The sequence below is a fragment of the Pundamilia nyererei genome, unplaced genomic scaffold (genome assembly GCF_000239375.1).
Source record: "Pundamilia nyererei isolate P.nyererei 1_Seehausen unplaced genomic scaffold, PunNye1.0 scaffold00093, whole genome shotgun sequence".
Lineage (NCBI taxonomy): Eukaryota > Metazoa > Chordata > Actinopteri > Cichliformes > Cichlidae > Pundamilia > Pundamilia nyererei.
In genome coordinates this window covers 371,336-384,131 of record NW_005187494.1, presented here as the reverse complement: position 1 = coordinate 384,131, position 12,796 = coordinate 371,336, and the positions used below count along the sequence as shown (strand labels likewise).

Genomic DNA, 12,796 nt, shown 5'->3' with positions numbered 1-12,796 from the left:
TCAATAAAAGCACAGGCTGTTTTCAACACAAGTCTTCTTTTGGTAAAAATTCAGAAAGCATTGATTGAGTGCTTCCAGCAGACAGTGAACTTAGATCTCTGACGCCAGACAGCACAGAAATGTTTGCTGGGTAGCTCAAAAGAACCAAAAAAATGCAATTGATTGGGACGCAAGAGACTTTAACAGCAAGTGTAAGTGTCTGGGACCCTATCTGCCAGTCAGTGCATGACAAAAACAAAACAAAATTGTCTAATAAAAGTATAAACTAAGAACCACAGAGCCATTACATGTTTTGGTGTGAGAGCTAAAGAGAGCAGGCAACAGGATGTCAGTCCTCTGCAAACCGGCGCGAACTCCAGATGCTTTTAACCACAACAAGTCCGTTACCCAGTCACAAAGCCTCAAACAGAGCCAAGAATAAATCATACATGAATCATCCATTACTCAGTTTTCCCCTGCATTTTTATTCACCATCACAAGGTTCAAAGTAAAGAGAAGGTCAAAGGTTAGACAGTGAAAAAGGATAAAGTGGGAGAGGAACATTTGAATCCTTTAATGCTGAGAGAAGCTTTTTTTTTTCCTTTGAGACGGTCAGAGGATATGCCTGAGGCTCTAGTCAGGGAGTTTCACTTCCTCAGCAATGACCTCATCATTACATCACTTCCACGACATTGCAAAGATGAGCAATGCTCATGATGTAAACAACCACAAGATGTTTTTCTTTAGCGTTTTAAGCCACACGGCAGGGGAGAGAATCAGAAGGAAAATGAATAAAGAGACTCTGTCTTAGTCAAACTGAGACTTGGCAATGGTGTACTGAAGTGGCTGAACTATGCTTCTTTTACTTTTCATGTGATGATGTAGAAACTCAAGACATGAAAGGTCAAACAGCAGTGTGACGGCTGCTTTTGGGCTAATGAAAAGGCAAAAATCTAATAATAATGACTGCAGGAGCAGCATGGGGCGGTCGTAGTGTTACGACAGCGTCCATGTTCAAAAAGTCTTGACAGGAATAAGACAAGAGGCAAAAAAAGTACAGTACAGGTTTCCATATTTCCTGTCATATATATATGTATATATACATATATATGTATATATATGTATATTTACATACATATATACTGTTAAACTGATGGATGCTCAGTATTCATCACTGATAAAGTTTCAAATGACGAGGTTGGTGTGTGTACAAGTGATCCCTGTGAGCCAAAACCTCAGCCTTCAGCCTCTCGCTCTTTATGATATAAAAGAGAGCGGATATCCTAATATGGTCATCTCAGGCTTGTACCCTAGCTGGGAGCAGAGTAGCCCCACCCACATGCTATTTAAACCTTCTGTTTGTGAGATGCAGCCAATGAGAAGAAAGTTGGTTTAAAACTAGTTTTAATAAAATAATGGTTAATAAAATGGTTCTTTGATGTGAACACAGTGGAGCATTTAGCAGCTAAACAGAGCTTTTTTTTAACCTCCAGAGTTGGAGGAAACCAAACTCTAAGCACAAACAGCGCTGCTAATGCAAAAACTAAGCAAGCAACTAAAGATGAGCATGTTAACCATTTATGAGCTGCTAATGTTGTTTTCGTGTTGTTGTCGTATTGTTTGCGGTTTTACAGAACTGTTTGTGTTGACTGTGTTGTTTTATTTACATGGAAGCGGACACTGCTTCCATTTGTGCAAGTGTAAACAGGTTACAAAGGAATCTGGGATACACCCAAATCAAAGTGAAGATAATCCCAGACAATCAGTCGTTTCTGACAGAGACACGTGAAACAAGGCAGAAGTAAGAAGGAAACAAATCAGGATCAACGACGAGTCACACGGCCGCTGATATCATGTCTGTATATCACATAGAGTTTTCTTTATTTAGCTTTTCCTGTCACTACACTCCTACTCTGCACTCTAAGAGTTTCAGCTACTCACTGGGAACTTTCTTGCAGTTTGTAGTTTAAAGTCAAAGCTGAGAAAATAATTTTGTTGTGGAAACCTCTGTTGGAAACATCAACCCAACACAAGCATATATAGACCCCAGCTGCCCCACCACCACGCTCTTGTTTTGGACTCATAAAGTAGGGCATAACTTTGACTGGCTGACTCATGTTGGCCTGGCAGCACAGCGAATGTGATGACAGACCAAGTTTAATCTCAGCTGAGGTCCGCTTTTGGTGCGAGTTTGGCCCGGTAAAAGCAGGTCAACAGAGGACACCCATTTGTACAAGAGCTTCATTTCTCCTTAAGTATTAAAATTGGTTAAAATTGACCCTTTAATTAAATAAGCAGCTGTTTGAATACAATTCCAGCAGTTTTGGAGCAAGAGTACCTCATGTGTGAGTGATTCTGGTGTGTAAAGTGTAAATATTAGCTGGATTTCTTAGTCTTCAAAGACAACCAGACTGCATACGCTTGGGGTTTGAGCTGCAGGGATAAGATAATTGGTATATTTCAGCATTTTTTAAATCCATAATAAATGAATGAATGAGTATTTAAAATCCTGCACTACAAGATGCTAGACGAGCTAACGATGAAAAACTGACACATATACGGTTGTAAATCAGTAAAAATGGAAACCAGCTAAAACAGCAGGATGCATATGTGGTTGTAAAAATAATTCATGGATCTTTTAATTTTTAATGCACTTTTTGCATCCCTTCTAAAACAACTGCTGTAATATATGAGCCAACAATACTTAACTGAATGAATCCATCATCTTATAAATGACATGAACATGAGTGAATGAAATCATCAGGAAGGAGGTGCTGCAGCATCAACGCTTTACTGTTTTGCTTCAAAAGCATCAGCTGTTTAGTGATTTCTGAGAAAAATCAACAAGCCTGAGGACAAAAGATGCCTCAGTGAGGCCACAAAGCCTCTACGTGATTTACTGCAGCTCTGAGCATCAGGCACATCAAACAAAATGCTGAAACTCAAAGTTGAAAGTTAGAAGAAAACCCGTCCGCTATTCGTTTTCTGCAGCCTTCTGCAGGTCTGCCTTTTCCACTTAATTGAAGGGCTTTTCAAGGATCTTTTCAGTGAACAGAAAAACACAATGAGCTCCTAGCTGGAGTGCCAGGGCTCGCAGTGGGTAACGGAAGAAGCGGTGCGGTGTTACGAAACTGTAGGAGGCTGCGGAGATAATCAATCGACTGGTGCAGCAGGAAAAAGCTGCAGTTTGACTGGTTTAACGCTGCAGTTCCAAAATAACCATGCGGAGAGCAGAAAAACCCGAGAAACAGAGGGAAGCATCTGACAAACCTCATGATCGTGGCTTCTCACAAAATCAAAAAGAAAGAGTTTGTCTGGTGATCATCGCAAAGCAAAGATGGCTGCCCACATACATGTGTTTTTATTATCATCATCTGCAGTCTTACAGCATGCGCCATCACATCCTCTGCACTCTGATATTAGAGCCTGTGGGTCCTGTCACAGAGATGTTACGACACGTGTGTGTTTATATGTGCGTGTGTGCGTGTTTGCTAAAGTGAGCATGAAGCGGAGCTACAACAGGGCTGTTATCTCCTCACACACATACACTTCAAAGCAGGAGAGAGGAGCTGCATCTGCTAGTGATTTCCCCGAGGTCCAAATCGCACATCCACAAATGCATCCAGGATATGTTGCAAAGCAGCATGGGTAAAATACAGGATACAGCTGAATGAGATTTTTATCTAAAATAAAAACAAGACATCTGTTATTTGAAGGAAGGGATTGAGCAGATTAGGTTTCCTTTGCAGCACATGAAGTGAAATATAAATAACCCCCCCTAAAAAAAACTACTCTTTGGCATCAGAGATGAATCTGGCTCCATTAATACAGCTTTATTAAATGTTAATAGACAGTCCCGGTGCCCAAGGCAGTTTTTTTCTGCCTTGGGCACCTCTGAGTTCACTGAAAAGGCCCCGAGGACACAATCAATACTGTAGGCTCCTTCTCATACATCAAAGGGAGTCTTCAGAGTATTTAGGCTACATTGAAGTGCAGAGCAGCGCTGAGAGGAAAGGCTAATTTCAACTAAAACTAGGGTAAGATATCAAAGCTCAATACTGCTTTAGTGTTTTATTTTGAAAATTAACAAGAAATATAAAAGGAGTTACTACTCTTTGGAAAGTCATTTCCATGTTTTAATGATAATTTTTAATGTTTTTTTTACCTGTGTTATTTCTTTTCCATGTATCTTTGGACAGCATTTAAAATCAAATAAAAAAGCAAAAAATGTGTGAAATTGTTATTCATCAAAGAGAGGTTTCTAAAAAGTTATAGTTTTGATAAAACTGAGAAAAGTTCAGTGAAATTATCTGGCTTAGCTCTTTTGATTGTTTTCTGAGTTGCAGAGTAAAGAAAAATTCATGAATTTTTTAACAAACAATCAATAATCTACAGAAAAATAAATATAAGTCTTTTCAGACATATATCCAGCCCCACGAGCCCACTTTGTGGCCTTGTCCTATGTTGCTAAGTTGGAAAACAATATCCCTGAGCTCTAAGTCATGATTTGTGCCAACTCCAGCACTAGCTCTGCCTCTAAGCAATCAGCATGTGTATTTTTTATTTTAATTAACTGTTTTTTAGTAGCTTTGAAATCCAAGAACAAAACAATAATCATTCTGAATGCTCTTTTCCAAAATATGGAGTTGGTGTTAGGATTTCCAACTGTGATAACTTAGGGCTCATAGGGTTAATCCATTGGACTTGGGTAGCAGATCACTGTGTTGTTTTGTTGTTTGACAAGACAAAAAAGTCTCAAGGAGCCAATTGAGATGGTTGAGACGTCTGCTAGGATTGTTAATGGCACCTCCTAGTTGAGGCGTTTCAGGCATGTCCTACTGGACAACACCCTGGAGGAGACGCAGGAATGCTGAGAGATCACACCTCTCTGCTGACTTTGGGAGAGGGAGGTCTGGCCTTAGACTGCTGCCACCATAACCCAGACCCAGATAAGTGTAAGAAGATGGATGGATGGATGGATGGATGGATGGATGGATGGATGGATGGATGGATGGATGGATGGAAACCCATTCACAGAAGCAGTTATGTTTTCTATGCTGATGGTGCATCCCTGAATAAGTTGGAAGTCATGAGTTCCCAGTTGGAAGTTATTTGTGAAACGCCCCCTCAACTTGGATTTCCCACTCTAAAGTTGGAGCAGACGAACATACCCTGAGTTAGCAAACCATGATGGCGGCACTGAACGCACACAGTAGTAAAACTGTAAACTTTTAATCAGTACTGCCACTGTTGTGTATTTTTTACTCAAAAATCAAGCCATATGTAATAGCACTGATCAGGTATATATCTATTAATGTGCTTTTTAAGTGCAAAAAATAATAATTTTGCTGTACTGCGATACCTGAATGGCTCTGACTTTGCTAAAAACCAAAACAAGGTCTGATTTTGATAGCTTTCTCTGAACTGGGGAGTGGCGTTCTGACATCTGTGTTCCGAGGTATCTGGAAAGCAGCATACACTTTTAAGATTAGGCTTAATTTTTTTTGATAAAGCATATAGTTAAGGTTGTGTCAGGTGACCCTGAATCCACCCTTAGTTACACTGTAATAGGCCTAGGCTGCTTGGGGCTTACCATGATGCAGGAGTATTTCTTCTTCACTCACCTTTTTCACTCACTATGTTTTTATAAACCACTCTGCATTTTATCATTAGTTATTAATAATCTCTGACTCTCTTCCATAGTGTATCTGGGCAGATGGACGCCCCTCCCTGAGCCTATTTCTGCCAGAGGTTTCTTCATGTAAAAGGGAGATTTTCCTTCCCACTGTTGCCAAGTGCTTACTCATAATATCTGATTTTATTGCTGGGTTTTCTCTGTAGTATTGTAAGGTCTTTACTTACAATATGAAGTTCATCTAAGCAACTGTTGCTATGATATTTAAAAAACTGAATCTCGAATCAGACAGCAAGCCCCTCCAGGATCAGGGCGGGGCTGCTAGTTTTGGGATAAGGGCAAAGAGAAAAGAGAGCACGGGGAGACAGGAAAGAGAGACTTGGGAAGTCCCCCATCAGCCTGAGCCTATGGCAACATAGCTAAGGGATGGTTCTTACGTTTTATTTATTTACATGGGTGGTAGGTTGGCTGTTAAACGTTTGAAAGCAGTTGTTTACTCATAGATATATACAACTTTGGCCACAGCCATTAACTATATATTGCTCTAGCAAAGCTGTGCCTTAGGCAGTTATTTCTCTTAGTTGTAACAACTACTGGTAGAAATCTGACTGCTCATACATTAAGTTAGAACATATAAATTAAGCATATGTTTTCTTTTCCTCCCACATTATCTCTAAAATAGTCTCAGATGTGTACAGAAGTGTAGGTGTTGCTACCTCGTTGACTCTAATCTAAATGTGATATGACAGCCTCCTTTATGACTAACCCTGCCTCACACGTTCTCTAAAAGGATTATGCTGCAAAACGGATTATTAATACCAATGACCCATTCATGGATTTGGCTTTTTTGAATGCCGGATATGGATGGAAACATGACTAATCTGTGCATAAGCTCTCAGGAACCTGCTTCCCTCTCCTTCTTCATAGTCAGCAGCAGAAAGGAGCATTTCCTCTGCTTTCCCGAGTGACGGCTGTGATTTATAGCATCTGGTCGCTAGGATGCTGACGTGGACAGCAGAAGTTAGTCTCCTCCTTCCATCCTTCCTTCCTTCCGTTCTTCTTCAAGGAGACGATCAAGCCACAACAACACTCCCAATCCAGTTTCCCAGAGTCATCCTAGCCGTTGCCCTCCACACGCATCCCTCCCACCTGCAGTTACAAGCGTTCAAGCCCCCGGGACATAAATGAGACACAGTTGGCAGAGCTGTGAGAACTTGAGCCTCGTCTGGATGTCGGAGATGAGAGGAGCTTTGTCCTCTGGGGTTGTTTTTCTACTCCCGGTGAAATAACTGAGCTCTGTATTAATGTAGATATTAAACAAGATAAACTGTAATGAATAGACACAGACCAAATTAAAAAAATTGAGTGGGTAGTTGCACTGCTACTCCTGTAAACCCTCATTGTTATGGAGCATATACTCTGTTCAGTGATAACAGATTTACCCCCAAAATATTATTAATCAATAACGTGTTAGCATGGTTAGCTCGTTAACGTGTTAGCGCTGTGCAGACCCACGCACAGGGCGATCCGCGCTAACTGAGATTTGCCGCGTTAATGCGGTTATGGCCTTAATGTCATTTTAACGATATTAACACTGACAGCACTGGTAATTATATAAAACTAAATTCAGATACTGTAGGATCTAGTTCCACTGTAGCAATCATAGCAAGCTAGGAAGCCAAACAGGCTAATGTTTATAGCTTATGTTAGCTGTGTGACAAAGGTTTACCACTCCACACAGCAGCAGCTGTTTATGGTCTTGATTAGATTAAAGGGTTATTGCAAAAACCTTGATTTTTTTGTAGCTTATTGATTTTGTAGTTATAGTAAATGTGTTTTTTGACTTGTTGCTCAGAGAAAACAAACACAATTTTTTATTACTTTTGGACTAATAAAAGTCTTTTTCACCACTGCATATCATTAACGCTTGTCTTCTCTCTCTTGCAGTTTGTGTTTTGTTCTGATTGTTGTTTGTGATCTCTCTAAGTTTTTTTTTCTATCAGTAAAGACAGATGGCTGCCCCTACCTGAGCCTGTCTCGACTGGAGGTCTCTCATTTAAGAGGTCTCTCCTGTTAAAGGGGAGTTCTTCCTCCATAGTTCCTAGGTCCTGCTCATTTTCTGATTGTGTAGTAAAGGAATGTCTTTACTCACAATTTAAACCTCTTTCAGACAAGAATGGTTACTTTATAAATAAAACTAAATTTAAATTTCATTCAATTACACTTTATTTTCAACCTGGAAATTGAACACAAGGGTTATTTCTTTGCTAAATTATGGAGGATAGAGGCAAATCTAAAGCCGGCAGTGAAAGGTTTCTAGGCTGAAATCTACATTTCCAGGCTGCCTGCGATCTTGAAAGCGTTCCAAGAACATAACGTCAGCATGACTGGGAAAGCTCACAGTGCCACAGGGAGTCCACGTCTCATGATTACTTCCACAGAGGAGCATTTAACTCCAAACAGAGACGCTCACTACTGTTAAACAGGAGGTGAAAAAGTCAACGTGATGGCACTGCAGATATCAGGAAAGAAGAGGTTTAAAACTAGGTAGGAAGGAGTTGTAGCATGTACAGTGTGAACTCCTTTAGAAAGACATTGCACAAAAAGTGAATTGACTCGTTGCAGGAAACTGGTGCCACTCCTATTGTGAGCCACAAACAGAGAGTCTTTGAACATGTCATGTCTTGGAGAGGCTTAGCTTGATTCCAGCACTCCCTGGGTAAGCGAATGAGTCTGGTAGCTGTGATTCATTTTCCCCAAACTAGCATTTTCTCTGAAACACCAGCAGGCACAGAAACAAGGCTCTGATATATGGCGTAATGTCCCTGGCTGACTGGTTTTACTGTAGATGGGGAATGACGAGCAGATGAGGTCAGGAGGGGTAAGGAGGGCTGTGCAGGGTGGTGTGTTTTAGGGATTTGGATGGTCAACATGCATTAGGGGCTAAACCAAAGGTCTGCCAACCTCAGACCTGAATAAACCACTTTGATAAGGGATTACAATCCCCTCTCCCAGCCCTGCAGGCGCACCAGGCCGCCATAAACAAACAATCCCCGGCAGGCCTTTCTTTTGGCTCTTTCTTTGCGCAAGAATGAGACTCCCATCTCTCAGATAGAAGTCAGAGAGAAAGAATGTTTCTGTTTATCTAACGCCCCTGCCTTTTTCGGTGTCTAACATTCCTGATAAACGTCACATGCCGGTCAACCCTGCTGCGTGCGGCGGTCTCTGCAAAGGGCCTGGAACCAAAACACTCTTTGTTTTCCATCTAGTGTTGCCATCTTAGATAACACACTGATGGGTGAATTTGCTCCAGAACAATAGTTCAAAAAAACGCATGTATGATGTCCAAAAGAAAAGGCACCAAACAGCTACTTAAAAGTTGTCAACCATGGCAAACACACACACACACGCACACACACAGTGGCCCCAGGATTTCAGGAGTGTAACTATAACAAATCAACAACCACTTTCATGTCTGCTCAATAAGTCGCTCATATTCCTCTTCAAACAGACACCCACACATCCAGGGAGCGAGCACCATGCCTTTTGCAGTGATAAAGAGCTGCTGCGGCAGACGTTCCTTCGCTCCATCCATCTAGAGCTCTCCACGTTGAGTGGAAAATGGGGGTGGGCTGCCAATGAACAGAAAGTCCCCTACTGCCAGTGAGCACTGGTCAATGGCAAATATGTATGATAGTGGTGTGCAGCATGATGCTCATCCTAAGTGCTTTTATATCTTAAAAGCACATAGGCTGGATGAATTATTCATGTGTTTATAGTGTGTGGGGTTGTTGCATATATAAATCAAAACTGCACTAAAAATTAGTAAAAAACAAAACAAAAACTTGAATCTCTCTTCTCAGTCTACTGAAACAATGTGTAGAACACATTTAATACAGCACAAAAGAGTCATGGTGAGATAAGCCTAATTAAAATACCTTTTTTTCTGGATTTTTAAGCAAAAAAAGCAACCTAACCGATTATGTTTATTGATAACTGGCATCAATATGAATGTACAGTAAACGACACAGCTGGGGTCACTAATTCCAACTGCTTGTTATAAACATATACCAGTAAAAAGCTCAGATGTGTGAGAAATTCTGCAGCATCCAGTATCCGGGGTGCTCTTGAGCATGACACTGAGTTCCCGTTCGATTATTTATTTATTTTCTGTTTGAGCTGCATGCATTCACCTGCACCGTCTCTCTCCTGTGAGACTGTACACTATACATTTTTGTTATATATCTGCGTGGGGCATTTTTCACCCAGTACACCGCCACTGACTTGTTTGGTAATGAAGACCACAGCTCAGTGCAGCATTTCCCGGATCTTTGCTGGTCAGGACCCGCCTGTTGGCGTGGCCGGACAAACACATCTCCTCTTTTAAGATGTCAGAGGGAGACATCTGATAGGCTGCACTGCTTCAGCTGTTGAGTTTACATTTTATCCAACCATGTCTTTAGACGGGAAACCACGCTTCATATACAGGGATTATAATTATAATCATAATAACATTTTTTTTATTTACATAACATTAATGTAATGAATAATCAGATTCGACCCTACTGCCACCCGTTATTCTAACCCCATTTTCCTTATGCTGACTGTAAAATACTCACTCTTGTCTGTTAGTGTCAGTTTCTCCTCGAAATTATGTCCGAGGTCCTTATAATCCATTGTTTCCATTCAGGCGGATCGCAGACCCTTTCCAGTTGCTGTCATTCCTCAGAGTCGCACAAGTACAGGAGATGAAACTCCCAAACACGCCCTTTGTAAAATCCAAGCCGAGCAGAAGGGAAAAGTGGCCAAAAAATTTATGGAAATAAAAGCGGATCCGGCTGGAAAAACAGCGCCGAGTCTGTGAAGTGATAAAATGTTACCGGGTGTGTTTTAAAAGCAGAGACTCGGTTCCGTCCGGAGAGCCTGTGGGTCTCTGCTGGAAAATCTACAGTGTGAGAATAAAAAGCTGTAGGTAAGTTAGACATAGGAAGGAAAGATTTCCGGTCAGGATTTTCAAAATAAAACATCCTTGATCAACGCTTTACTTCAGTGGCATTTCAGTTTTCCAAAATTAATTATTATGCGCATTAGGTGGTAGAGTAGTCATCTACCAGTTAAAGAGGGTTAGGTCTCCGGCTAATCCAGTCTGAAGGTTGAAGTATCCTTATACAATGAACCCCGATATTCCCCTTTACAGTGTGTGTGCAAACATTAGATACAGATGCAACTATCTGAAATATTTGACAAGATGCTTAGATATAGAAACAAGCACTTTTATATGTGTGTGATTGTCTGGTTAGATGAATGAGGTTTACAGTAAAATTACCTTTAAGTTAGAGAAGTAGATAAGTGCTATATAAACTGTAATGTACATGTGATGACCATGGAAGCTTGTTTCTGCCACTGAAAAAAGAAAACACGTTTTATTTTTTGGTCTAATGAGTATACATAGAACATTTTCAGAATATCTATGTACTTCTTTATAGTCAGAGTAAGAAAAACATTTGGAGGGTGTTTCTAATCTTATGTGTTGGTAGTTAGTTAGTTAGTGAGTTAGTTAGTTACAATAGATACAATAATGAAAACACAGGAAATACATTTCTTACAGCAGGTAAAAGGTTATTGGGTTTATTTACTTTTTGATTATTTAGTGCGGGGCTTCTTTTGCATATTTTTAATTTGTTTTTGTTTTTGTTTTTTTGGTTCTTACTGGGGTTTTTTGTTGTTATTTTTATGATTTAATTTCCAGCCAGGGTATTATTACAATAAGTAATGATTAATAAGGCAAATCCAGTGAGGATCTTACAACTAGTGATTAAAAAACATTTTTAAAATTCCTCTTTTTCCGATTATTGTTATTAGTGTTGTACACTTTCAATTACTTTGAAACCTACAGTTATTTTTTGAGCCCTTAAATTTTTATTTATGTTTGTAACAGACGTTTTAAAAATGTCCTAATTCGTTTAATTTATTTTTTTCAATTTAATTTAATCTCCTCTTTCGAACTCTAAAAGCTTAAAGATTGTTATTTTGAAGGCAGGATTGTGTCATTTCCTGTTATTTCCTCTTCGCATTGCTCTGGCTTAACCTCGTTGGCAGCGAAAAACCGCATGCCGGACAACTGGACTGTACCATCTACACAGCGAGTGTAAAAAATACGCCACAGAAGAGCCAATACTTCACGAAAGTCTTCTGAAGGTCAAACTTCACATTTACAATAATTTCTCTTTGGCTTTATCCGCAGACACAGGACATTAGTGTCCCCTTAACTGTCGGAGCCGCTGAATGGTTTGACCCATCAGATGACTCCTCAGCAGCTGAAAACGGCTTGCTGTGGGATGGGCTGTCATAACGACACACTGTCGGTGTAATTACAGCAATTATCATCATGTTAATTAACCATTTGTAACAGTGAAAAGCTTTATTTTCTTTAAACATCGTGATATCTTTATAAGCGTGTATTATTTAAGCATATATGTCTGCAAGAAAACAGTATCCCATAGAGATTACACTTAAAAACAGGTTTAAAAAGTACCAAAGTCATCTTAAAGTTACCAATAAACATGAATATACAAAATAATACAAACATGAAGAGCACTACATATTGCACACCCGCTGTTTCAATCATATTTCCCCTGTTCAAAAGATGACAGGGACTTATAAAAAAAAGTTTGGAAAATGTGGGGAATTTTCACTTGAACACGTCTCAGAAGAGGAACCCATCTGGCTTATGTGAGGCTAAAGATAAGCGTCATACATTTTTTAAAAAGAGGAGCTTTTTAAAAAGTCTGATTAGAAAAAGCCTTCTGCTTTTTTTGCTCATTTGGCTTAACAATTAAGATTGAGGTCATCATTATATGTCGCTTCAGGCTGCAGGACATGATGGATGGAAGTGATAGGAAATATAATACAGAGACACACAAACATCCTCCTAATGCACATCTGAGGTTCTTTTCAGAGCTGGACACATTATCCAACATGGTGACAGAGCACATACTGACGTACTAAAGGGCCAAATGTATGTGAGCATTGCCGTAGAGATAAAATATGCATGACCCACTTAGCTAGGTGAAGACACTCAGGACTCTAAACACTGATGCTGCTGATGTAGCTACAGACTCAATATCCAGGTCATTCACTCAAGTTTGTGTAGCTTTTTATGTCTGGGGGAAAGTATTTGGC

At 40.0% G+C, this 12,796-nt stretch overlaps 1 protein-coding gene across 2 annotated transcripts in view; it reads right to left on the bottom strand.

Annotated features, from left to right (window-relative positions):
* LOC102202800 (MAP7 domain-containing protein 1-like) overlaps positions 1-10,585 on the bottom strand; it is a 50,011-nt gene extending 39,426 nt beyond the window's left edge. For both annotated transcript variants that reach the window (XM_013912577.1, XM_013912579.1), the window contains exon 1: positions 10,234-10,585. In XM_013912577.1, the coding sequence (XP_013768031.1) occupies positions 10,234-10,300 (67 nt within the window). In that variant the 5' untranslated portion in view covers positions 10,301-10,585. The remainder of the gene's footprint in view (positions 1-10,233) is intronic.
* Between the last annotated feature and the right edge of the window lie 2,211 nt (positions 10,586-12,796).